The sequence below is a fragment of the Electrophorus electricus genome, chromosome 4 (assembly GCF_041902795.1).
Source record: "Electrophorus electricus isolate QZ-2024a chromosome 4, ASM4190279v1, whole genome shotgun sequence".
Lineage (NCBI taxonomy): Eukaryota > Metazoa > Chordata > Actinopteri > Gymnotiformes > Gymnotidae > Electrophorus > Electrophorus electricus.
In genome coordinates this window covers 29,245,001-29,272,443 of record NC_137500.1, presented here as the reverse complement: position 1 = coordinate 29,272,443, position 27,443 = coordinate 29,245,001, and the positions used below count along the sequence as shown (strand labels likewise).

The window sequence follows — 27,443 nt, the reverse complement described above, 5'->3', positions numbered from 1 at the left end:
AATACTGAAGCATGGGTCTTACGCAGGGCTACGCACTTACGACTAGTGATCAGTTATTTTTGAATGAAACTCTAATAATGATTAATGATTGTATATGTGCACAGTGACAGCTCTCTGGGTAGTTGGATTTTAGAATACACGACAGGATCCCTTTATAAAACAACCCCCAGAACACTAAACGGAGCAGCTCAGACTGCTCCATGTATCATGACCATTAGAGGATTGTGGTAGAATACATTATTTACAGAGAGATCGAGGAAACCAATGGACAGAGCATAGGTTTACATAAATAAATCCCTTTCTGCTGCTATTCACTTATGTATTACTGTTACTTAAATACAGATGTCAACATTGCTAAGTGTGTGCATCTACTTTTAAATAAAAGGCTAAGAACAGTGGAGCACTTGAAATGAAAGGCCTGATCAAACCATGGTTATGGTTTTCATAAAACACAAAGGAAATATTCGTTCAGTTCGGTGATTTCGAATGTGCATTTATGGTTAGTGGGATATTGAGTTTTGCATTTTAAAAGCACTAAGAGTCAAACCAAACTGGTCGCATTGTTACGAGTCACTTAGTAGTATTTATTCATGGAGCTTTTGCTGCTGGTCTAACGCAGCTGCAAACTTATTGTCAAACCTACATGAACGCAACTACATTTCTAAACTGTTAATTTGTCCACAAATCATGGAACTTAGGAGTTTTCCTGCCCTCCGTTTGCAAATGCATTTTATCCAAGAAAATTCTTCATCAAATAATGAATACTACAGTTGGTGAAATAAAAACAAGACTTTGTGGTTTTCCAAAACAAGATACTTTATAGTTGACGTCAAAGACAAACGTTAGAGCAAAAGGTCCCGGGAAAAGTTCTACTGTAACAATGGAAACAAAATCAAAACAAAGTGATAAAAATATTCTGCATTTCTTACATGTGTAAAGCTAGAGCCTCTTGAGCCACAGTGGTCATAGATATGTTACTGGCTGTAAAGGGGCTGACAGGCTAAGGATGATCTACCTGTCACACATCTGGAAAAAGCCCTTTGATCACTCCAGATGCTCTCCACTCTGCTCAACCCAAAACTGCATCCAACGGAGAGGAGAAAAAAAAAAAAAATTATATATATATATATATATAAAAACACATCACACAGGCAGTCTAATATGCAGTGTGTAGATGACCTAAAACAAAGTTCTATATAAATACAATAAAATTTGTAGTCAAGTGCTAGATAGTTTTTGTTTTGTTTTTTTGTAAAATATTCAAATGTTTTGAAATTTTTGAAACTGTTTTAGTTCTCTCTTTCTTTTTTTTTAAACAAGTAAAAAGCACATCTGTCGGACACAAGGAGCATGGTTCCTTCTGCTTCCCGACCACAGAACAGGAGAGAACACAGTCATGTCCCGAGCGCTCTCCGGCGCTGGAAAAGTCTCTTCCTCCAGTGCTCATCGGTTGTGCAAATATGTTACACGGACAGACAGGCATGCCGACACACAAGCCATGCAAAAAACGGCATCGGTGGAACAATGAGAACGGTACGGAAACGTACCCAGGCCTTCAAATAAACGTTAGGCCTGCACCAAAAGGCCGGAATGATGGATGTTAAAATAAACGGACAAAATCAAAATAAAAGGAATGTTTTCTGTATTTTTCCTCACTCTTCTTTTTTAAACAAAATGACTATCCGGATGCTGCATGCATAAACCAGATAGAGAAATCCCTTTGTGGAAAGAAAAATGAAAGAGAAAACACACTCCAAACAACAACCGGCTACCACTGCTCAGAGCGTTACTGCAAAGTGACCCGCAAGTTCTGCTAAGCAAGTCAGTCACTGTTAGCACTGAGCTCAACAGAAGGGCCAATCTAAAAAGCTAACAAGTGCTTAATGACAACTACTCCTGCAAGCGAACAGGCAATATAATCAGAGCCTCCTGATTAGTGGAGTGTAAGCAGTCAGGATGAGACGCAAGGCGCCGGAAGCGGAGCGTGAACGATGTCCAGATCCATTTCATTTGTTCTAATGCGACGAACCTTCTTGTGAGGAAAATCTCGGAGCAGGTGTGCGCCCGTCTCGCTGTTCCTGGGCCGGGAGGTGCCGTGGGACTGTGGAGTTTTACAGTGTAGTGCTACCTTTGTGTCCTGAAAACAGCAGCAGGCGTGAGGAGAGAGCACAACAGTTTACAGTCCAGGCACAGCCAGAGTGGATATCCGAGCAGATCACCTCGCAGTCCCCTACCTTTCCAAATATGATTGTAATCTTTTATAATATATATATATATATATATATATATATATATATATATATATATATATATATATATATTTATATATTTATATATATATATTTATTATATAGGCATATTTATATATAGATTTTGTCATATATAAATCTATTATGAACAGAACATATAGTAAATACACAATTGTTGGAAATATTATACAAAGTAGAAACCAAATTCACCCTCCCAAGAAAACCAGCAAAGCCCAGAGAGTGTGGGAAAGGCTATGGGCTTAAGAGCTTAATGCATGTAAATCAACATCATTAACTGTACAGAGTGTAACAGGGGGAAACAACTAACTAATCAAAAACAGTACAACAAAAGAAGTATGAAGTTTGAGACAAGAAAAAAAAATATACAAAAGAAAAGCAGACATCAAAGAAACTTGCAATGTAGAATAGTCATGTGGTACAGGGCATTGGTACAATAAGACCATAAGAAAAAGCACAACATGCCTTATAATAATAATAATATACAGAAGAAAAAAAAAAAATCAAATGTTCGTAGAAACAATATCAAAGGCAGTTGCCAAGAGGCAGAACATGAGTCGGGGGTTTTCAAACATGTAAGAGCATCTACAATCAGAACCAGTCCACGACTGGAATGGAACGTCGGGTCAGGAGGACGACCTGCGAGCATGCTTGTGTATATACACGTACACAGAACATTGAGATGCACACACGGTCCGGCACGCAGGGTACGCTGCTCCAGGCCTACGCGCTTAGCTAGCCATGCTTACGCAGACTGCCAGAGTGCCCCTGAAGACTCCAGGGTTTTTGCCGTGGTTGTCTGGGTGGAGGCTGGTTGTCCGATTACTTCCTGGATTGTGGAGCGCACCCACCCGCACCCACAGCTCAGCCCAGCCCTGCCCCACCACAGCACGTTCGGCTGCGTTGCCGCTAGTGCAGAGGCCTGATGGCAGAACCATGAAACTGGACACCAGCACTGAATCTCACCTGCTGGCACGTTCGAAGGCTCAGTGGTAGATATTAAAATTGGTTTGCAGCCCTTGTCCTACAATTTTAAAGGTGCCAATAAAATAAAAAAAAGACTGACCATCTACTGAGAAGGATATTCTGTTGATTAGCTAGCACTCTCATCTGTGATTTAATCTGACCACTATGACATTCAGAACTATAAAAAGTCTTAACATGTTCTGTGAGAAATACATGGAAAAAAAAACCAAAACAAAACAAATACTCATTTAACTTTTCTTATAAACCACAAAATTCAGCAAGAAGAAAAACATCTTAACCTATTTTATATGCCTGCAGCTAGTGCCACTGAACTACTGGTTAGATCTCATGCTTTCAGTGTTTTTTTCTTCTACAACTACAGCATTCAAACTGGTCCAAGGTAAGCTGATCAGTAACAGTGCATGCTAGAGGTGAGAATGGAGATTTGGTCAGAGACTATGAACAAGTAGCTACATTAGGCTGCACTTGCTCTCTAAAAAAGCACAAGCAGAGTTCTACTGAAAACTGCTCCGACGGTTTGGCCGTGCACGACCGACGACCACCTTACGAGTCATTTCAAAGCGAGATACCGACAGTGCGGAGAGTCCAAAGCAAGTATAGAAAAAGAGGGAAAAGAAACTGAAGCAGGAAAAAAAGAACAATAAAACGATGCTAATGTGTGTGACGCACAGAAATCTGCAGGACGTTCCTGGTAAACATGCACAGGGCTTCATGGCCATGGGGCCTCCAGCCATACCACTGCTGGACAAAGAAACACAGAGGAGGGTCGGGGGGCCCCGACGGCCTTCCCTTTATACGACAAGTTTAAGGCAATGTTCTTCTCAAATCATCATTAAATCCACCAGCTCTTCAAAGAAAAATGAAAACCAAACAACAACAAAAAAAATAACCCCCCCCCCCCAAACTAAACAAAAAGATGCAAAAAGGCACAAGCACTTGGCAACTCTCTCTGGGGTGTGTCAGAGGGGCTCCAGAAGGGCTGCTTCACCAGCTATCGTCCACACAAAGCATCCGCCGAGTTCTCCAGCTTCCCCTCGCCCTGCTCCCTCCTCTCCACCCTCCCTACAGCATCCAGAAGTCACTTTCAAAAAAATGTTCCCAATTCGGAATGATGCAGCGTCATTCACCTTTCCTCCCCCCTCGAGAAAATGTGAAACAAGTAGATGCAAACAACTGAATAAAGAGAGAAGTATTAGACGTAGAAAAGTACCCAGCCATGATGGATTTCAGACAAAAAGCCCACAGCTGGAACCGTGCGGACGTTAGTGGCCATGAAAAGAAGAGTTTGATATTCCGAAAGCACCAGCTCTGGGATCTGCACGTGGGTCGCAGGTCCAGGTCCCTCCTGAAAGCAGAGGCCTCCACGGATGGCTGGGCACAGGCTTGGTCAAGACGCACCCCACTCAAGTAGCATGGTGGGGGGGGGCGTCTTTCACTGGAGTGCTTGGAGGATTGCGGAGGGTGTCTGCGGTCCGTTTCGCTGCCCGGGCCGCGCTGTAATGCCGTGCCCGCCAAGGACGGAGGCGGTGACCAGGGAGAGGCCGAAAATGAAACGGACGGTGAGGGCAGAGCGAGGGTCTGCGCTGCCGACACAGACGCTAGCAGGCCAAGGAGGTCACCGAGGTCATGGCTGGACCGCTTCTACAATGGTGGCTCCTCCTCCATTGGCTCCTCTTCTGACCTGTGGGTCACACACACACAAATAAATAATTTCAATGCCGGACATGCCAATTGCATGAGCCCATATGAATATGAATGAACAAATGTTTTCCGATCTTAGGGGAGACACGGAGACACCCGCCCACACACAGAGCCCCACCCTCCCTGTAGCAGGACTGCCTACCTCTTCCCCATGTGTTTGGCGGCCACAGACAGAGAGGCCATGGCAGTCACAGTCTCGGCCTCCTCGCTCTCACACTTCTGAGCTTCGATCAGAGAGTAGCCCAGCGTAGAGCCACTGCGCTGCAGACAACGCCAGTACTTACCTACAACACACACACACACACACACACACACACACACAAAAGGTCAAAGACGTTCTCATGTTCTCTGAACATGACGGAGAACTTTAGAACTTGACCAGATAGTGCCAGATTGGTAGAATGTGGGACTGAAGGGATGGCACGTTGAAGTGATATGCACGTGAGAACAGGAAACTATGGAGACAGGGTCACATCATACGCACCGTGGGCTTCCAGAACCTTCTCTATGGAGCGCACAGCGTTGAGATTGGGTCTTTGCTGCAGAACCTCCTCAGGAAGCGGCTCCAGCTGTGGATGAGAGTAAACAAAATGGAGTCACTGTAAAACTATCATCAGCCTTTCTGAAGCTACTCAAGGGAAACATTGGACTACTCGGGCTGAGCCACAGTCAGCAGGCTTGTCGCCATAAATGATACAGATGCTCCCATGGCCTCAGTGATATTTCAAACTTCTCTTAAACCCTCAAAACCGTCATAAATGCCCAAAGCATCCGTAGGCCCCAGGGTCCATATCCCACTGTACTGGGTGACTGACTGAAAGCCAAATTTACAGTAGAAGGGCCTGTTGTTTGTACAGAAGAAATAGTGTCAATGCTGGTGAAGTGGAGTTAGCAGCCATGTCAATGGTCAGTGGTTATCTGCAGCACCGGGGAAGTGGATTAATCTTCCAGGATTAGCTGCAGAACTGGGAGTGCTGGCTGCATTAACTGCACCACTGATGGTACTCTTGAAGGATTAGCTGGGCAATGGTAGCTGGATGAATACTGGCAGGGTTAGCTGTAGTGCTGGTAGATATTTTACACGATTAATTGGGCACAGGTGGTTAGTTGACAGGACTAGTCTGGCACTGGTGGTTAGTTTACAGGGTTAGCCTGGCACTGGTGGTTAGTTGACAGCATTAGCCTGGCACTGGTGGTTAGTTTACAGGATTAGCTGCACAGTGGTGGTTGGCTGGCAGCGTGATCTGGAGTGGTTGGCATGGCAGTAATCTGATTCCTTTGACTGAACAGCAGCAGGAGAAAAGGGAAGCTTGTCTGACTCCCTCTAATGGCTGGCTGCAATACAATGTTTAATTTGACTTACAGCTTGACTGTGTTAATAACTTTGGTCACTTTGACATTTTGGAAGTAAAGCAATGACCTTTTCAGAAGTAAATTGTTCTAACAGATCCTCAGGTGCAAGTTCTTTGCCATTGTCTCTGTAACTGGCTAGCTGCTTGCCTAAATTTCCCTAATGTTAGAAAACCAGCTAGCTATCTAGGCATGGCACTGAAGCAAGACACATCAACCTTTAATTCGGGTTGATTTAAAAAATATTGTTCAAATCATTTCATTAAATTAAATAATGTGAATGTTATCCTGTAATTAGCTGACAAAAATAAGAGAATAATTAAATATTTCATCTTGAACTGAATATGAAAGCTATGGTCAAGATGTGAGGTTATTTATTCAAGTTGCTTCATGTGAGGTTATTTATTAATTTTCAGTTTAATTATTTCATTTTCATTAAATGCCTGATATTTTGCTAAGATATTTTTGTGATGAAGAAAAGAAGTTTCATTCCAGAACGTGGTTGATGGAAGTGAAAGCACATGTGGACTGATTAGGGGTGGCCATGGATCATGTGAAGTATTAGATGTATTGCAGAACGTGTTCTTTTGTTGTGTTTGCTCCTGGCATAAAGAAAGCGTATGTGTATTAACAAACGTGGCTGGGGTTTGGAGATGCCATCCAGCCTACAGTCTCTCCTGTGCGTTCTCTGGCTCCCCGCAAGCGCAGAAGAGCCATCATTTTGGCCATCTCGGCTTCAAAAATTCACAATGTGAGTCAATGGTGACGCGCCATCCATTCATATACACAGGCTCTGGCACAAAGCACATGGGCTCATGCGGTTTGCGGATGCCCGGGCCAGAAGCACCAGCCGGGCCAGAAGCACCAGCCGGACCAGCACGGTCAAAGCGCAGAGCAAATAATGCATTCCTAATGTGGAATGAGTGTACTTCCCTTAGGCTGCATACTGCTTTGTTTCAACACCACACACAACCCCCCCCCCCCCACACACACACTTTATTATGGCCAAAAACTTTAGAATGTGAAAACACGAAAGAGGAAGAAGAAAGGCATGCATGCTTTGTCAGCCGTCCACAGACCATCTGCATTAGAAAAAGGAGGGAGAGAGAGAGAGAAAGAGAGAGACTGACTAGTTCTTTCCTTCTGGACATTTATGGTTTAATTCAAGCACCCAGCAGAAGGACGTGACGGCGCTGGAGTACAGGGCCACAGAGGGAACTGATCTGAAGACACATTCCAGCCCTGCAGTGGCAAACGTCACAGAGCCTTCAAATCCCTTCACACACACACACACACACCCACACACATACATACATTTAAATACTTTATTTGGATTAACATGCAAGATAAAGTGCTCATGATACAACTCAAACACTTGTCAAGAGTCAATATGCGGTCCAAACTCCTGCCCACAGCAGGTCATACCTTAAGGATACAAACACCAGCGTCTTCTGCAGGTATGCCAGCCGCCTATCACCACTGATACTGAACAGCACTTTGCTAGTTGCCTGGTCTTACATTAACACTGCCGTAATCAACTTACAGTAGTTATGATGGGGCGAGATTTTTCTTTTCCAACACAGGCTTTCTGCCTCACCTATAGCCCCTCCACCCCTCCTGCCCCCTTAGAAGGACAAAGACATCCTGTCCCGCTGGAACGCAGAGTTCCCACGCACTGCTCCCCCCAGCACCCACTGAACAGGGTGAAGACTGGGGAAGAACCAGAGGAACAAGAGTGTGTGTGTGTGTGTGTGTGTGTGTGTGTGTGTTGGCGTGTGTTTTGCTTGATATGTGCATTGCAGCCATGCACTTTTAGCAGCTTGTGCAGTGTGAAGGCTGAAAGGCAGGTGGGCAGGAGTAGGAGCCCCCACACCGGCACGGAGATGGCAGTCCTTCGCCCGCGCAGCACCAACCGCCGGCACTGGTCACTCTGGGGCTGTGGCGAATAGTAATGCATGGCACATGTCCACTGCATGTGATCAGCTCTCACAGACATAGAAATATGGAGCAGCGTTAGCTCACAGCTAGGCATGGCTTGTGCCTATGCACACAGTCCCATGTGGTGGAGTGATCAGTAGTGTGTGTGTGTGTGTGTGTGTGTGTGTGTGTGTGTGTGTGTGTGTGTGTGTGTGTGTGTGCGTGCGCACGCGCGGCCAGCTGGTCATCCACTCACAGCTCCCTGCTGTGAGGCTTCCCCATGGCTCCGTTCCAGCCTCCAATCAGCCTGGATGTCTCCTGAATTTCCGTCTGAAATTCCTTACTCCAAAGCAGCTCTCGAAACTAGCCTCCACCCGCAAACCCCAACCCTGTCCTGCGGGTCCCTGTTCTCCAGCAGCAGCCCGGCCCCTCAACCGCTGCTGCGAGGATAACCCCTGGCAACTGCCCCAGGGGGGCCCCAGCCGTCTCTCAACATGACGGACAGCCCCGCCGAGTGGCTTTAAACTTTAATGGGGCTTGTCAGCACGTGCAGAGCCGCTCCCTAGATACAGGACATGGGCACTCCCCTGGCATCCGCGCCGCCAGGGCTTTGCGTGAGCTCTTGCTCCTTATCGACGAGAGAAATGCCATCGTTATACTGGCAACAGAACTGCAGTTATGCATAAAACCATGCCGCTCGGTTTCAGAGTCTCCAGCAGCATGACAAAGGGTTCTGTCCTAGTTTGTGTATGGCAGAGTCTCGGGAGAAACATGCTTCATGGTATTTGGGACACTGTGGTCTGGGTCTCCGTATCAGGAACGTTATCGTGCCGGTCCATGTCCCAGTACTGGTGAACATGCCAGACATGGGCAGCTGACTATGAGAACTCGTATGACGGTGTGTGCAACCTTGGCAACAGTTTGCGTAAATCTCCAGCGCAAAAGATGAGGACATAGATGAAAGTATGCGTGTTTACAGTAACTGCTAGGTAAACACAGGGATAACCTCATCAGTGACTGGCAACAATTAGCCTATTAGGTTGTTGTTTATCAAATAATTGCTAAAAACCACAATTTGGAAAGCAACATCTGTTTGTGCACATTCACCATTTAGCCATGAGTTCAGAGTTGACTAACGGAGCCCATGCATCACTCAGGAGGTATTCACCCAGAAAGGGCCTTAGTCATTGTTTAAAAAAAGAAACATTTAAATAAAATAAAAAAACGGCAAAAAAGGTTTGAAATGAAGAAAAAAGTGGAGGTTGGGTATGACGGCCCTTCTTTCAATAATGTTGGACAGCCTTCTTGCCTTTACCTTCAAATCAAACATTTCTCATTTCTACATTTCTGCAACAGGCAGGAGGTGATGACCACAGTCTCACAGGAGGTGGCACTGCTGGAAGCCCACCTTCTCGTTACTCTTCCTCTCTCTCTCTCCCTCTCTCCCTCCTACCCATTACTCTCCCTTTCTCTCTCTCCCCCTGTCTCTCTCTCTCTCCTACCCATTACTCTCCCTCTCTCCCTCCTACCCATTACTCTCCCTTTCTCTCTCTCCCTCCTACCCATTACTCTCCCTTTCTCTCTCTCCCCCTGTCTCTCTCTCTCTCCTACCCATTACTCTCCCTCTCTCTCTCTCTCTCCTACCCATTACTCTCCCCCCCTCTCTCTCCTACCCGTTACTCTCCCTCCCTCCTACCCGTTACTCTCCCCCCCTCTCTCTCCTACCCGTTACTCTCCCTGTCTCTTTCTCTCCCTCCTACCGTTTCTCTCCCTCTCTCCCCCTCTCTCTCGCCTACCCGTTACTCTCCCTCCCTCCTACCCGTTACAGACCCTCTCTCTCCCTCCTACTGTTTCTCTCTCTCTCTCTCTCTCTCCCCCTCCCTCCCTCCCTCCCACCCGCTACTCTCCCTCTCTCCTCATTCCAGTGTAGCACACAGAAATAGCATGGGTGTCTATAAAGAAAAATGAAAGATTTTCATTTTTAATAGAGTGTACAATTTAATAGAGTTGCAACTCTATTACTCACATGAACAATTTAACAGAGTGATCAAAATATGTGGCCTTGAGACTGTACGAGCAAAATGCGTCCATTTGGAGCTCAGGCTAGCTGATGCAGCTGTGCTCCCATGAGAGTATTCAACACACACACACACACACACAAAAACCACTCACTCCCACTCAAGTTCTATCTGCCTCATCACGAACCACTGGCTCACATTCCTAGTCCATTACACTCGAGCTTTTGTAAAGATCATGATAAGACACATTTCTGATTACAGGCCCGGTCTCTCCTATTTGAGCCGTTATCGAACGTTTCTGTGGCCCATGTGATTCACCCTTCGCGTCATCAGACGCATGGTTGACCTGCGCTTGCCCAGATACTGAGATGCCAGTTCTCCCGGGCCACGAAAACAAAAAGCAAAACAAAGCCGGCGTTAATCCACCGATCAAGTGTGTCTGAATTTGGCGAGCAGTGCACGCCGCTATTTTACGTGGCAAAGAAACAGTCGTGCGGGGCTAATGAGGCGCGCCCTTGAACTTGCCGTTGTAGCGCGGAGTGTGGGTGGCTCGGAGTTCCAGCGCACCCAACTGTTGGCTCAGAGTCAGAGGCACCTGAGTGCTCGTGAGAGCAGCGTGTTTGATCTCCACGAGGCCGCGTGGAGAAATCCGACTCTCGGGCGGCTTTATGACAATAGCTTCCTCTCCACTTCAAATGATTCCCAGTTTCCTTTGATTACTTCATCTCTGTCTCTCGGTTACTGACCCCGTCTGCATGAAGTGTGAGCCTAACGGCTTTCAGATGTGCTACAGGGACACTTCTACTAGAGAGAGAGAGTGAGAGAGTGTGTGAGTGAATGAGTTACAGGTCCCTTTTTAACTCCACCTTATAACCCTCCGAGTTCCTCCACGTGTGTGTATGCTGGCGTCTCTCTGCAGGCGTCTGAAATGGATCCACGCCGGTGCTTTCTGGGGTCAGCGGTGGTGCTACTCTTTACACTCAACACCCCTCCTTCCACCTCCATCACCTTCCCCTTATATCTGTCTTCACCTCTCCTCTCGCTCTCTCCCCGCTACAACAGCAGACTGCTCAGTGGGGTTCCGCAGGGAAGGCCCAGCCGGGTACCACCACCACCTGCCCCTCCCCTGGCTCCCAGCCGGCTGCAGGTACACCCGTTACGGTTACTGCAGCGAGCCTGGAGGTTTGTGCAGTTCCCCTCTAAAGCCAGCGTTCCAGTTCAGAGCTGTTAAGATCTACTTTGCTTGACAGCTTGGAAGCAGTGGAGCTTTCCCTTCAGAGATGGGTGGTTGGGGTGAGGGTTGGCCGCATGGCTGCCCACCCTCAACCCCTCTGGGTTGCCCCGCCCCACCCTTCCCACGCTCTGCCCCGCCCCACTCTGTCCCGGCTTGCTCTGCTCGGCCCCGCCCCACTCTCATCATTCCAAGCTGCTCCTCTACCAGAGTCAGCAGGGAGCCTTATTGTCCTGTTTAGATTTTGTCATGTCCAGCTGCGCGGAGCCAGCGCGCGTGTTTTTTAAGGGCTCCAGGGGCGTCTTTACGGTCTCGCCTCCAGATGGGAGACAAAGCCTGGACCACGGCCTGTCCAATCGTCCGCCAGGGGAGGAAGTAGTGGAGCCTCTATCGGCTCCTGGAGGCTGGTCAGAGCAGGCCTGCATTCAGGCACCTGGTCGTTTGGGGACAGGACGCCATTAGTAGAGGGAGACCGCAGGTCCCGCCATTACAACTTCGGCCTGCCGCCCACCACTGTGGCGTGCCAACACAACATGAGACACCGTTGCTGGAGTTTTAATCGGATAAACACTACGTGAGAGCACAGTGAATTTCTTTCAGCGCGCAGGAGAAACCAAGCTGGCTTTTGTTTCATGCAAAAGTCAGAAATGCACAATAAATGCCTGGACCAAACTCGGTATTGCAACAGTGTTTTCTTTTCCACGTGACGGAGCAGAGAAGAAGGCTGCACGGCCATGGCACACCCACGCAAACTCGTCTGCACCACAGCCAAAAGCACACTCGCTCCGGCCCATTAGCTCCAGAGGAAGACAAGGCCCGTGTTTTGTTGTGTGGTATCTGCCGTGTGCCATGAATCACAGAGGACAGCTCGCTCGGCTGCGGCTCGGGCGAGCGCGCTCCCGCAATTAACCACCCATTTCTCAACATCTCTCCCTCTCTCGCTCTCTCTCTCGCCCGCTCTCTCGCTCCGAGCGACGGGCAGGTGCCAGCATCCTCCTCCCACTCTGGGCAGGCGGGGGACGCGGGGGTTGCAGAGAGAGTGAGGGAAGCCATCGACGGTTTAGACCAGTGAGGAGGACTGGGAGGAGACTCACTGGGGACAAAACAAGGAGTGAGAGAGATGGACAGAGAGGTCAATAAACTGAGACAGAGCGACCTTTACTGGACGGTGGAGTCAGGAGCTGAACTCGAGCTTTAAATCGCTCAGGTCTCGCTTGCACCAAGACGCGTTTGACTGCATGCAAACCCTGGCTAGCATGGCAGAACTGGGCATTAACTAGTGTGTTGATGTTAAGAACATTATTGTTTTAAAGTCACACAGTGCAACGTTCCAGACCGTTTCTCGACAGCGCAGTCAGATGTAGGATTAGTGCATACATTTCTTTGTGGTTCAGGCTAGCGAAAAGCAGGTTGCTGCTTTGGGCTTTGCTATTGTATCTGAGGGAGATTAACGAACCCCCGCTCCCTGGGCGCAGGCTGAGTGAAGCGATCATTTTTCTTCTTTAAGCTCCAAGTGGCCCTTTGAATCTCGGTAGGGAAAGGGACAGGGATGAGTGGCCAAACTCAGACTGAGGGTAAGTAAACTGATAATGTTTCTTTGTTAATTAGACACATGCACTCTTAAAGTGCCGTGTACATATGAGCAGTCGAGGAAGCTTGACTTTTCGAGGGGCGTTTAGAACTAAAGTGCATACACTCTCCACCCTCCCCCCCGCCAGCCACGCCCTCTACTCCACCCCTCCCACCCTCATCCATCCTTACCTCGTTTCCCAGCAAAGCAGAAACACATGCTTCAGACGCATCACAAATGGCTGTTAGGTCGTGACCCCCCTCCAGAGCGAGCACCACGCGGCCGCCGGCAAGGGCCATCAGCTGCTTGGTCAGGTAGCCAAAACCTGCACGGGGGGAGAAAGGCAGAGCGGGTAGGGGGTTAGAGCTCTCCTGGGCAACCCTCCATCAAAGGAATCGTAGCCATAGCAATGTGTGTGTGTGTGTGTGTGTGTGTGTGTGGGGGGGGGGGGGGGTATTACATCACTTTCTCTTTTCCATAGAAGGCCCCCAGGATTTAGGAGACCCCTGCCACACTGGACAGGACAGGTTTCACTGTAATAAACATGGGCTTGGCAGTTCGGCTGCAGGCTGCTTCTGACCTCTGTCTGAATACATTCACCCCGCTAAAGCCCATTCAGGCCAGTTGGTAGGCAATACTGCTGTAAGGCATTTGCCTAATGCGTTCAGGACGCATTCACACACTTAGCTGGAGGTTGAGAGAGAGACTATGGAGAAGCAGAGACACGGAGAAAGAGAAAGACAGACAGAGACTTACAGAGAGAGAGAGAGAGAGAGAGAGAGAGAGAGAGAGAGAGAGATGCACTGTCCGATGATTGGCTTGGGCAGCAGAGAACAGCATGTTCTGACCAGCACTCACAGACCAAAAGATTTACTAAGCGAACACTAAACTCCAACCTCTCTAGATTTATATGAGCTCACTGATTAGGCACATATTTCAGTGTATGTATTTTCATGGGTGTCTGCAGTGCACTATGAGATTTTGTTTATGTACCTGGGTACACATTCCTGTGCTTAGATTTAGAGACTATAATTGTATGAGTGTGTGTGTGTGTGTGTGTGTATGCACATGTGCTTGAGGGCCTACATGAATGTGTGTTCACTAACGTAAACATCTAGCTAAGCGTGCGTGCGCTGGTCCGCAGAGGTCCAGATAAGCATGTTTCTGGAAGGAAGAGGGTCTTGTCACAGGCCATTGGGCTACTAAGAGACCAATCTGACTGATATCAACATCAAGCAGGAACCATCAACGCCGAGCTTTACTGAGAATGCACTCAGGCGCTGTGACAAGCACATGAACTGGGACGCTTCTGGTGGTTAAGAGGGAATCTCAAAAGGGCCCTTTGAGACAAGTGCACGGCCAGCTGGGAGGACCAGGGGCTCCTGTTGGGCCCCTGATTCAAATTTCTAACCGGAGTTTCAGAATGGCAGTGAAATGCTGTACCAGAGGAAACAGTGAGTTGTGTGTGAGCGAGAGGATGTGTGCTGAGCTGAAGCGCCAGGACAAGCTGTCCACCATGTCCATGGCTCTTTGTTTTTGTGGCATTGGGACGTTACAGACTCAACTGGAATAACAGCCTTGAGACATGAAAAATAAACCTCGGGCTTCAGCCGAGCCGAACAGTGGAGCTGTGTGGGATTTCCCTCTTCTGCCTCTGACCACACAGACGGGCCACAGAAAGATGGAGGTGATGCACACAGGAGAGAGACAGACAGACAGGGGAAGACAGATAGACACAGACTGGGAGAGAGAGAGAAAGTTCCAAAAATGGTTGTTCAGTCATGTCACCCTGCAACCCTGGTGTGTGTGTGTGTGTGTGTGTGTGGGCAGTGTATCCGGGCGCAGGGCACTCACACTTGGCCGTGAGTCTGTATCCCCCCAGCGGCGATGGGTGGCCCTCCACGGCGTCAAAGCCCGAGGACACGAGCACGACATCAGGGGCAAACTCGTTAGCGATGGGCATCACCACCGTCCTGCAGCACAGACACAGAGGAGCTCAGCTGTCCACCCATGCAACAGTACATAACACAGTGTCACTGACCTCTCAAGGCACACACGCGGCAACACCTAAGAACCATCCGTCCACAACAGAGAGACTCAGTGGAGGGACCTACAGGCAGGAGTCGTGGCTCACACAGACACACAAAGGCTCCATGTCCAGAGAGCCCAGTTTACAACACATTGTTAAACCTGCACACCGTCAAACCAAGAAGGGGGGGGGGGGGCGTAACTTGGACTCCATGCAACATACCCAGATTCAACGCGTGCTTCATAGGAGCGCTGTGGGTTTCACGGCACATTTTGTGGTGAGGCTGCGATTCACAGCCCAGCGCTGGAGCACACACTCCCTCCTCTGATGTGCAGCGCTGCCCTGGAGACGGCATGGTGGGGGTGGGGGTTTAAACCCCTCCCATCAGCCCTCCCCCAGCTCACCACTTTAATAACAGTTCATAAAAGGCACGCGGCAGAAAATACAGACAGAGACAGACGGCCACACACACACACACACACACGGCCAGATGCGAGGGCTGATACCGTTACGCGCGACGGACCTCGTCCAGCCGCGCAAAGGTCATCAGCACCGGAGTCCATCAGCGCCATACACACTGGCCTGGGTGGGTGGGGACTATATGGCTAAAAACCCTCCATGCAGGACTAACAGCTGAGAAGCTATATTAAGATCCATTAAGGAACTGTGCGCCTCTGGCCTGGCTGCAGCTGGGGAGGAACTGGGCCTGGCGGTCCCGCGGCTGGAGCTCGACCCCCAGGGAGCAGGCTACCGGACGGCGTCCCACTGCAGTGGAGGTGTAGGCGGATTACAGGCCGGCTTTGCGTGGCTTCACTTAAGATGTGGACAGGGCCCTCGCAGCCAAGCTCCATCGGTGGAGCCGTAGTCTGGAGCTCGGCGTATTCTGATGGAGTGACGCACCTTACACCTGCGATGCTGCCTCACGCCCATGTCTCGTAATAAAGACCTCGGGCTCTTTAAGCACAGATGAGGGCAGGGCTGTCACACGTGCGAGGATGTCTCACCCCTCACTGCTGCTCGGGGTTCAGCTGTGTAGGCAGGCATTGCTGATGTTTATTTGATTTATTCAGGAGCTGGTCGGCTGAGGTGTGTGTGTGTGTGTGTGTGTGTGTGTGTGTGTGTGTGTGTGTGTGGTGTTAGTGCCGGTGGCTAGCACTGCCGGTTGCATGCCAGCTGTGCATGGTACTTGCGGACAGGCTGTGGGTGGGCTCAGGGCCCAGGGACCAGCTCCTGAGATGGCAGATGCCCAGTCAGGCTCATTCTTTCCACCCTCTTTTCCACCACACTGCCATAATAACAGGCTGTGTCTCGTGCTCTCACACCCTAACATCACCCGCCTCCTTAGAGGCACACCTGAATTTACAGCCCCCTGGTGCCAGGGAGGTATTTATTTTCCTTGAAAAGTGATGTCTGGAATGTAGTTGAGTGGGGAGACTGATACTGGGCATACATATTGGCTTTACAAAGGTTTTACTGGGGTATTGGTCACATAGGAGATACAGGTGAGATACAGGAACAGTAGGGGTGGCGAGAGAGAGAGAGAGAGAGAGAGAGTGAGTTTCATCACCAGTAGTGTCTGTGATTAAGTGTGCTAGGTGTAACCACAGCTCAACACATACTCAGTGTTGGAAGCGTTTAAAACAAGCTGAGAATCATCAATAACATTTTCTCAATCAACAGTGACTCGTGTTTTTACATGTTGTGGTCTGGTGAAATGTGGCTAAACACAAGAAAGAGCTGGAAGAATGGAAAAATACATATATATGCTGAAGCATTCAGACCCTCACAGCTGCCTGTGACTCGCAGCTTCTAATAACGAGGACGCTGTGTTCATTAGTGTGGGGGGTTTAAAAGTGCTGAGTCGTGCTCTCCCTCTCCCTGTGGTCAGAAAGGTGATGCCTTGCTCCTGATCTGCCAGCAGCAGATCAGTGGAGGGGCTGACCGTGGCAAAGCCCCGCCCCCACACCTTTGCTGCACCTACTGCTGTGCAACCTACAGGCTGCCATTGGGCCACCCCAACTGCTCCTGCCCAATTCCCGCGTGCGCCAACGCTTTGATGCTCTCGGCGGGCCGCAGCTGTCAGAACCACTCGCGTCGTCGATTTCCCCTTCCGAGGGAAATCGATACGAGCCTGAGCTAATTAGCTTATAGACAGCGAGAATTACGAGCCCTGACTGGTGTCTCTGCCCTCTCTCGGCTTTACTGCTGCTGCGAACGCTCACCGTCGTTCCTGATCTCTGAGTGAATCCAACTGACAGAAAGACCACACAGATAAAAGCCCACCGAGACCCTCAGGAAGCACATGCAGTTTTCACACCTTGCAGGCGCCCGGCCCCCTGGGGACCCTACAGGTCCCACCCTTGTCCCAGTAAGCAGGGAAAAGTGTGAGATCACTGCGCACACAGTCTATCGGGAGAGGAGAGACCTCTTATGGGAGTACCTAGCAAAAATCCTTTTGAGTTCACGTGATTACACACACACACACACTGGTGTCGGTATCTGCTCAGATCCACCTGGCTTCTTTTCCAAGCTCACCTCTTGAAAAGCCCGGTCATAAAGAGAAAGCTTGGCTCGTAAAGTCAAAGGGAGCAGCCCTGAACAGTCAGACCACCTCGTCAGCCCCTTCCCCATCCCACCCGCCACCCAGCCAGGGCCTTCTCAGGAGCTTCCGAAGCCCCCGCAACAGTAGGAAAGGGTCCCACACCACAAACCTGGGGGACCACTGAGCTTTACATCCGTGGTGCCACACAGGAATGTTAAGTAAGAGCAGAGAAACAGAAGTCTGTATTGCCCTTTTTTTTTTTTTTTTAAAGAGCTACTGCACCCCACAAATGAGGACCAATAGGCTCTGGTACGTTTGATATCAGTTAACCTCTGTGAACTACTAGGAAGGAAAAACCATAAGGCACAGAGTGGACATCCTTTCCAGGTTTTATCCAGCTCGCTTGGGAGTCAGGATTAATACTAACCGTTAGTATCCCACTGTGTGTTTGGGATACTGGCCTGCACCAGAGTACAGAACGTACTGCTCGCGTCAGCTGTCCCAGTGCCAGAGGAACACAGTTACAGTGTGTGGATTCTTCTCTATTTCTCAAGAGCTTTTAAGAAAACCATGGGACACCCCAATGTACCCCCCACCACTGCAGTAAGAGTCTCTCTCAATAAAGTTTCCCAACGGCTTCTTGGTAAATCACGAACCACCCCCTACACCAATGCCCTGCTGGGGTAAGTGCATAACTTCTAAGAAAGAGAGTCTCTGAAACTATGAATCACCTAGTCTGATGGAAACAAATAACTGCGACTCAATACTCCAGGCGTTTTTAAGGAGCATGTCCAAGTCGCCAACATGCAAAGTTGTTTGATGACAAGTACTAAACGCACAAATACGGGACAATGAAACCAAGGAAGAAACCAGAGAACCAGATGGTTTGGACCGCCTGCTCCAGATTCACCTAGGGCCCAAGAAGCCTCATGCCAGAGTTTGGAGGTTAAGGCTGTCGTCAGCTGTCCCTCTCCTGGGCACTGGTGGGGTAGAGCTTCTGCAGAACAGGGAGAGGCTCTGGAGCACAGGTTCGGCAAGGCTCGTGTGTTGAAAAACACAGAAGTATACAGTGACGGCACATCAGACAGAGGTGATACACGCAGGCACACGTAGGTCATTTTGTCCCTCTCTTTCAAAGACACAAACACTGCGAGCAGAGCTCTTCTGTCTCCACACAGCACCTACAAAGCAGCGTGCAGATCCTCCTCCCGTTCCGGCCGGTGAGACGTGCTCTCTGAGCCCTCGGCCAGCGATCGGTCTCAGAGGCCCGGCCAAGGCCGATGCCTTGCGGTTGCCGTGGACAACCCAAACAGCAGCCGCTCCAGTGAGAGAAACACCAGCATCACGGAAGACAGTTGGCCAGGATTTATGAGCGATAATTAGCAAAGGCCTATCCTGAGTCCCCTGCAACGGACTGAGACAAATTGCGAGGCCTGGAAGTAGCATCACCGACCACAAGCTGTCAAAAAACAATCCATCCCCGCTATTCCACCCAAATCCCAAAAATGAGTCATGCCGAGAGCGGTTTGGGGAAACGGCGGGCCCAGCTTGTACAACCAACAGGACCCACGAAGGGTTAACGCTACGCATGGCTATCTGTCAGCCTCAAAGGCTTTTCCAATCTCTCCCCCAGTCCCCCCTCCGAAAAGAGAGTCCAGAAAGAACGAAAGGGAAAAGAAGGGGAGAGAAAGACTTCAAAGCCTCGTCATCTGGCATTGCGGAGAGCTGGTTTGAATTAACTTCAATTCTCCTCTCCATTTCCAAGTTCATGGCGAGAATTCCTGGGCTTCTGGTTTTCATTAGAGCCAATTTTCTTATCTTTTTTCTCCGTTTTTCCTCGTCGCAGGCCTTATCCCCTGCAAATGCAACGTGGCACCGGCCGCACTGGAGGAGAAGGTGCTGACCGCGGGGGTGCATGTCGCCTCGCGCGGCCCATGGAACATGGCGTGGGGGAGGGGCAGAGCAACGGAGGGAAGCGCAGCAGTAACGGAACAGAGATGGTTGACGTTTCGACCACAGCGGACCGGGGTTCATCATCTCCGCTCATCTGTCTGTGCTTGGCTATTCAGACTTTATCATTACAGTGATGCTACATTATTTACTAAGCAGGCAGAAAGAGAGAGAGAGAGGGCTGAAGAAAAGTGATGAAAACGGAGGGAGATGGAGCAAGAGAGAGCAGGAAGAGACAGACAGAGAAAAGAAGAGATATATGAACTGTTGGGCTCTCCCTTCTCAGTCTTCGGGGAGAGATAATTCTGGGCTCTGAGAATGCCGCAGCACTGCGAATGACGAGATGGGTCAGAGTGAGAGAGAGATAGAGAGTTCTCTCCTTAGGTTGGAACTTAAACATTGCAGGGAGTGCAGTGCCAAGCCCTGAACCAGGGAGAGGGGAGAACGTCTACAGCAGGGAGGTGCTGTGGCCCAACAGGAGGTTCTAATAACTCTCCTCCACCGATTTGTACTGCCTGAATGCCCCCATCTCCTCCTTCTGGATCTTATTCGAGGTTCTAATGGGATTACAGAACTGGCTCGTTTCAGGTTGTTACTCTGTAGTGGGAGCCGGTTTGGGCTCCGTACAGACCAGGACACGAGGCTCTGCTGCAGTGGTCAGCGTGGCCAGCGGGCACAGATGAGCCCTAGGCTGCGCTTGACCTACAGGGAGAGAGTCCTCTTTCAGCCAACCTGTACTAGTCATTAAAACCACCTGCCGCATATACAGAGGCAGGGAAAGAGCAAAGAGGAGAGTGGAGGAGCAGGGCTAGGAGGTGCAGTGATGGGGATGGGGCCCGGAGCTCTCTCTTACAGGATACTAGTCTGAGTGCATCATTCAGCAGTTCGGTCAATTGGGCTACTGAGCACCACCCGCCATCCCACCGCAGTGCCAGTCTGCATCACCTCCATTCTGAAGCGCCAATGACTGAGTCACTCCAACACGGTCAGCAGCACACCCAGTTCCTTGGGGAATCTCTAGGTCTGGTGCCAAAGGAGGCCGTGGGGGGATTCCTGCAAGGGGCCACAGGGACCGGGACAGTAGAGAGGGACGAGCCCGGATCATCCGGGTTTACCGTGGCCTGGTAGTCGTCCTCCACGGCCCGTGCGCTGCGGCCACATTAGAGTTCTGCCTTCAAAGCTGCCCTCGGGGGTGGGGGTGGTGGTGGGGGGGTAGTAGCTCAGATGGGCCACGTGCCTGCTACCCCCGGGGTTGTGGAGGGTTTATTATTCGACACAGACACCATGTCTGATGGGGCTCAGCCCCACTGGCTCTGCCTCAAAGGCCCCCATCAGACCCTGAGCGCAGATAAAAGAGGCTGGCCAACAGATGAGCAGTGCTGAGACAAACTGTTATGAGACATTGTTTTAAAAGCTTTCTTCTTCTTTCCTCCATCTCCAAGATACTTGAAATTCTGGTGAAAACAGCAGTGCTAGAGGGGCTGTGCTAGAGGGCAGGTGGGGTTGGTGGTCCCATGTTCTCTTGGATTGTTGGGTGGGCGTGGTCCCGCGTTCTCTTGGATTGTTGGGTGGGCGTGGTCCCGCGTTCTCTTGGATTGTTGGGTGGGCGTGGTCCCGCGTTCTCTTGGATTGTTGGGTGGGCGTGGTCCCACGTTCTCTTCGATTGTTGGGTGGGCGTGGTCCCACGTTCTCTTCGATTGTTGGGTGGGCGTGGTCCCACGTTCTCTTCGATTGTTGGGTGGGCGTGGTCCCACGTTCTCTTCGATTGTTGGGTGGGCGTGGTCCCACGTTCTCTTCGATTGTTGGGTGGGCGTGGTCCCACGTTCTCTTCGATTGTTGGGTGGGCGTGGTCCCATGTTCTCTTGGATTGTTGGGTGGGCGTGGTCCCACGTTCTCTTCGATTGTTGGGTGGGCGTGGTCCCACGTTCTCTTCGATTGTTGGGTGGGCGTGGTCCCACGTTCGCTTGGCCTATCGGGTGGCCGTGGTTGCTACATGGCCTTTAATGCCTGTGCTACCATGCGCCCTGGGCCCCATTCCTGCCTCTGAGAGTGAGAGTGGTGACCTGCTGTGGCCTACCTCAAAGCTTTACCAGGCTGTCGCATGTTCTGCCTCCTGCCTATTCCCAGTGAAAGGGGAAACCAAGCATCCGGGGGTTAAAGGTCAAGGTGCACTGTCCTTCAGCTGGAGCAACACAGTGAACAGTCAACAGCAAGGTGGCGGGTTACCTGAAGGCAGCCAGATACTCCGCGTCGCCCATGGGGGGATCCAGGCCACCAGTGAAGGCCATGTTGACATTGAAGCCCAGGCCAGGGCCCGAGCCAACCTATTATACAAGCACACAGAGAGACACACATCCAGTGAGAAGGTTGCACCGCCGCAGGTTTTATGCCTCTCCCTGCGCTGAAAGGCAAGGTGATAGGCTTCACTGCTGCAATGAATCATGGGAAGACAGGAAGAATTAAACAGGGCAAGGCGAATCCCTTCTCAAGCGGACGTGGCTCAACACTGTGGCCCGCGGGGACCAGTTCAAACGGGGCGTTAACCGCGGAGATCAATCACAGGACAGAAGGAACAGGCTGGGCTGCGGTCGCGGCACTTCTCAGAAGCAGGTACGGTTGCTCGTGAAAGCAGACCTGCCGAGTACTGCATGCAGCGCCATGCCCGCTGGGCAGCATCCACAAAGTCAGCACGGGGCGGACAGGAGCAGGGAGCCTGCAGGGATCTGTCACCCCTCACCTCACACGGCTCCTAAAGAGCGGCCGCATTTAGCTGCGCAACAGACGCTGCTCAAACCCAGGGCTGTTAAAAAGGTTGCAGTAGTTTATTAACTGACTCGACAGACCCTTCATTAACTAGGCTGGTCTTAAATTCCATGAACCAGGTCCAGCCTGAACCTGAAATGTCCTAGAAAATGTAAAACTTTTTGAATCCCAAGAATACTGTAGAATATTGGTATAATTTTAAAAATCTACAAAATCTCTCTGTGATTTATAACCAGTGTCAGGGTTCCAGAACCCTGCTGAGGGGTTCTGTTTGTATAGACGCTCCCAGCAGGGGGGGGAGCCTTAAACGGGTTGGGGTTTCAGCTCGACCTCTGTGTGTGTGTGTGTGTGTGTGTGTATGTGTGTGTGTGGAGGGGGGGTGCGTCAGAGAGAGAAGGACATGCCATGACTCTGCCTCTCAGTGCAGTACTCTGGACTCTGACCTCATCGGGGGCTCCGCTGCCGGGGAAGAAGTTCCCATCGTCATAGCGATGCAGTGACAGGTACAGCACATTGGGGTCATTGTAGAAGGCCTGTTGGGTTCCGTTGCCATGGTGAACATCCTGGAGGAGGCCAGTGGTTTCAGAATTTAGCATTTACTATCTCATTGCTGTCTAGCAGTCATCAGAAACGCACACGCACACAGACCACACACGGCCATAGCTCACAGTGATATTACTGACGGGAGGAAGCACCTCAACCAACTTACTTTTCTTACTTTATAAGAAAACATTTACATGTTGAAGCATTGGGTCACTAGCGTGGACGTCCGAAATGAAATTGTGTAAAGTTGTGTATTCCGAGCTCAGGGTAATGCGAGTGTGTATCACCAACTCATTGACGATGCCTGCTGGACTATGGCTCTGCACACTATGTGGTAATGAAACGATGCTTTAAAATATTGTTTCATCTTTTAATATGTTTTATGCATTGCAACAGTAATATGTGACCAGCAGTCCTGCTGCTACTTCCTGCCTCGTTCACAGGTCTTGCTTCAAATCCCCATGTCATGCAATCTATAGCCATCATCACTTTAATCCCATTTAATCCAGGTTAAAGGGAACCTGCAAAGGCCATGCCTCCGAGAGAGCACTCACCCAATCCACTATCAGGATCTTGCTGACGTTCAGCCGCTGCTGCAGGAGCTTGGCTGCGATGGCCACCGAGTTGAAATAGCAGAATCCCCTGTCGTTCCGTGGAAAGGAGAGAAGCGTGAGAGCACAGGAACAGAGGGAGCACCGGCTGCCGCGACGTGAAGCGGATCGCGGGCGGGTCGCGCGCTAAGTGGACCCCCTGGTCTGACGGATTCTCATTTCACTAATGGCACACTTTTACCCACAGAGCTCTGGCTTCACTTCAGAGTAGAGAACTGTGTTTGAGACTGGCCCGCAGCCCATACAGGGGAGAGACGTCGCTACACCCACACACACACACAACCACAGAGCACGCCTGGGCTGCGCCTGGCATTAACTCACCACAGCGGTGCAACAACCGTCTTGTTTAACCTTTTTCCACAGCGTGTGCGGAACAATTGCTCCACTTAACCTTTATATAATGGGGCTGGTTTAGTAGGGAGCAGATTCTCTACGAGAGGGAAGCGGCCACACGGATCACTTACTGCACAGGTATTCACAGCATAAACGCTGAGCAATTAGTGACCCCCCCCCCAAATGTAATGATCCCACATTTGATGGCTTTTAGTCATGATACAGACAGAGAGACAGCCAGCCAGAAAACACTTTAAACCAAACAAGTGTGAGTCAGAAAACAACATGGGATTTCAGACAATTTACGGTCCACTCCTCAAGTTCTCTATTGTAGGCAGGCTTGTGAGCCAGAGAGCCTTGTACACTTGGCCAGAATATCTACTTGTGAGCTGGGATTCATTTATATTACAAGGCAGGTAGGTGTGTGTGTGTGTGTGTGTGTGTGAGTGAGTGTGAGTGTGTGAGAGAGAGAGCGAGAGAGAGCGAGAGCGAGAGAGAGAGAGAGTGCAACACGTTTAAAACGACTGTTTGAATGAAGGGTACCTAAAAAGCAAAATTTAGCTTGAACCTTCAGTTGGTCTGAAATAAATCTAGGGCAGAAACACTAGTGCTGCTGATAATAAGAACTAGTAGCTAGCTGGTTTAGCTCAGAATTGTAGTGCCCCAGCGACCCCTGCAGCACTTTGGCTGAGGTGGAGCAGTGTACAGTGTCATAGTAATGTGCTTTTCTATAGCGGGGATGTGTGTGGCGGAGCTTACATGGGTGTGCTCTCCTCTGCGTGGTGTCCAGGAGGTCGCACCACGGCAAAGCCATTCTGTAACCACACACACACACACACACACACACACACACACACACAGCTGCGTTAGCTGCACCATCCTATGCAGCCCGGGGGCTAGCCCACGAGCCCATCCGTGCACACAGTGGGCATTCCCACACGTGTCTTTGCGCATGTGCTGGACAGGAAACCAGGCTGCGTGGTTCCATGCACTCTGCGCCCCGTGACTGGAACCGTGCTGATCGCTTTCCCACACTGGGCAAGAGGGTCAGTCAGTGGGGCGCCACACGGCAGGCGTTGCCTGTGGTCCTGGCGTCGTAACGGAGAGGACTCCCTCTCTGAGCTCGGACCACCGCCCCTGGGATAGCTGGAAATGTGGAGGACTGGAAGGCGGTGTGAGACCACGCCTGTGCTCCTCCACCCGCGCTCCCCCCCCCCACCCCCAGTCCTAATGATGTTGGAGCAGCTGCACTATGCCGTTTTCTTATCTCACTCCAGAGGATATAATTTTGGGTGGGGGGGGGGGGGGGGGGGGAAAGAAAGAGAGATGAGAGAGAGAGAAAGAAAAAGAGAGAGGAGGGAGTGTAAGGGAGGTGTGGAGCGGAACTGGTGATTCCCTGTGGTGTGTTCAGAGTGTGAGGCTGGGACTGGTGGAAGGCTGCTCCTGCAACTGGCAGAGAGGAGGATGTTACGCTGAGAGATATGTGTGTGTGTGTGTGTGTGTGTGTGTGTGTGTGTGTGTGTGTGTGTGTGTATGTATGTGTGTGTGTGCGCATGCATGTGCACATGGTATGGTAGCAGTGTGGTGTATGTGCGTGGTGTAGGAGCTCCACCCTTGACTACACCCCTTCAGTGCAGACCACCCACAGCAAAGAAAGAATGAGACACAGCTCTAAGTGCAGACTGGAGCCAGGAGGGGATTCCTCTAGTCCCCCTACTATGAGGCTGTGCGTGTGAGGTGAGAAAGAGGATGGTCTTACCTTCAGCTCTCCAGACGCCACCTTAAACACCAGCTCCACCACGGAGCCGACAGCCAAGCGAGCCGCGCTGGACGAGTGGACCTCGTTCCAAATAGTGTCACTGTCCACCTGTTAACACACACACACACACACACACACACACACACACACACACAGAGTGAAACACACATGCACTCAGAGCCTGCACAGTACATTGTTTCAAAAATTCTATAGTTAAGATATGTGACCTTATCAAACTAGACTTCCTTATGCCTTTCTGAGAGCCAGAAACTCAAAGGAAGAGAAATGGAGAGAGAATGAGAGAGAGAGAGAGAGAGAGAGAGAGAGAGAGAGATCAAGACAGACAGAGGCAGTGAAGGAGGGAGAGACACTGTGGGACTGTGTGATGTTTGCTGGCACTAATGCCACAGTAAACACTAGCGACCACAACATTCCCTCACACAATAGCAGGCAGGTCTGCTTCACAGGGTAAGACAACAGGATCTCTATGGGCATGCGGTTGCCCAACATCACAACGCAAATGAGGGCTTTGACAAGCTGAGAAAAGTCTACACACTCCTACCTGCAGGCGGGGGGGGGGGGGGGGGGGGGGGGGTCTATTTGACTACAAGAACAACTGTCTAGGCCAAATCAGAAAATGTGACCATCAAGCTCTCACTCTCACAAGTAGTGGCAGTGTGTGTGAGAGAGCATGATGGTGTTTGTAAGTGGTTTGATAGTATGTGAGAGACTATGTGGGTGTATGCGAGAGGTTTGACAGTGTGTGTGAGTATGATGGTGTGTGTAAGAGGTTTGATAATGTAAGTGGTAAGTTTGAATAATGGCCTAAAGGGCCTCTCATAGGGCACAAGGGGGCACAGGAGGTAAGAGGGGGTACTTATTCAGTGACATGCAGGGTAAACATCGGAGGGTGAAGCCTGGCTGGAGGAGTGTGTGAACATGTGTGTGTGATGGATAAGAGTAGACAGAGACAGAGAACAGTCATTCATCAGTCACTACTCGTTATTCCAACACACGCCTACCCTGCAGCCTGCAATTACTCGGCCTGCCCTGGCTGGGTCTCAGAGTCTCTCACACACACGGACGGAGAGAGACATCACCCAACACACAAAAAGAGCAAATACAACATGCTTGCACACAGATGTCTATAATTCACATGCCGCAATTGATGTGCATTTGAAGTTAAATCCAGGAGACGAGCTCGCTGGAAGGACTCGGCTGAGATTGGGGGGGGTGGGGGTTCTGCAGGTGCTCCCAGAACCACTCTCTGTTACTGCTGACCACTGGAGAAACTCCCCTAACCGGGCCACTGCCAAACCCCTCCCCCCAACCTTAAACTCAATATGAACCAGGACCGGGGAAGAAGCACTGCTGATGGAGCACGGGCGGAGGCCTGGGCAGGGTACCGCGCGTCGTCCCGCCGGGCACAGGGGAGGGAGCGCCAGGGATAGGCCTTGCTCCAGCCACGTGGGGCTCCCTGGCCTCACACTGCTCCGACGTGCCTGCAGAGGTGTACGTTTAGTTTGAACGGCATGAGCGCGCAAAGGGTAAAAACGCACAAACTAACTGCAGCCTTTTCACGTTGGGCCAAGAACGACGGCCCTGCATAAGCAGCCTATGGCGCACTCACAGCTAACGAAAAAACACAGTGCAGAGCAAAGGGAGAGAGAGAGGGAGCGCATGACAGAGTGCAAAACAATGAATAAAAGAGTGAGGGACTGTAACCCTTTGAGCAAAGTACAACTGGGTTGAGGGAGCAAATAAGAGAGAAAGGAAAAGTGGAGAGAGTGTGTGTTTTGAAGTAAGGCCAGGGGGATGTGTATTGTATCTGTAGTTTGAGCAAACACAGGCAACAATATCTGTGTGTGATGT

General features: G+C 50.4%; 1 protein-coding gene across 13 annotated transcripts in view; it reads right to left on the bottom strand.

The window, feature by feature from the left end:
• Window positions 1-791: 791 nt before the first annotated feature.
• Window positions 792-27,443, bottom strand: part of hdac4 (histone deacetylase 4) — a 110,898-nt gene continuing 84,246 nt past the window's right edge. For 10 of the 13 annotated variants that reach the window (XM_035519886.2, XM_081713141.1, XM_081713139.1 and 7 more), the window contains 10 exons: window positions 25,572-25,679; window positions 24,572-24,627; window positions 23,423-23,510; window positions 22,769-22,888; window positions 21,789-21,886; window positions 14,896-15,014; window positions 13,233-13,366; window positions 5,440-5,524; window positions 5,098-5,239; window positions 792-4,935 (listed from right to left, as the gene is read on the bottom strand). In XM_035519886.2, coding sequence (XP_035375779.1) covers window positions 4,896-4,935; window positions 5,098-5,239; window positions 5,440-5,524; window positions 13,233-13,366; window positions 14,896-15,014; window positions 21,789-21,886; window positions 22,769-22,888; window positions 23,423-23,510; window positions 24,572-24,627; window positions 25,572-25,679 — 990 coding nt within the window. In that variant the 3' untranslated portion in view covers window positions 792-4,895. Of the gene's footprint in view, window positions 4,936-5,097; window positions 5,240-5,439; window positions 5,525-13,232; window positions 13,367-14,893; window positions 15,015-21,639; window positions 21,680-21,788; window positions 21,887-22,768; window positions 22,889-23,422; window positions 23,511-24,571; window positions 24,628-25,571; window positions 25,680-27,443 lie in introns of those variants that run through there. The other 3 variants (XM_081713143.1, XM_081713145.1, XR_014123360.1) reach the window with 3 other exon arrangements.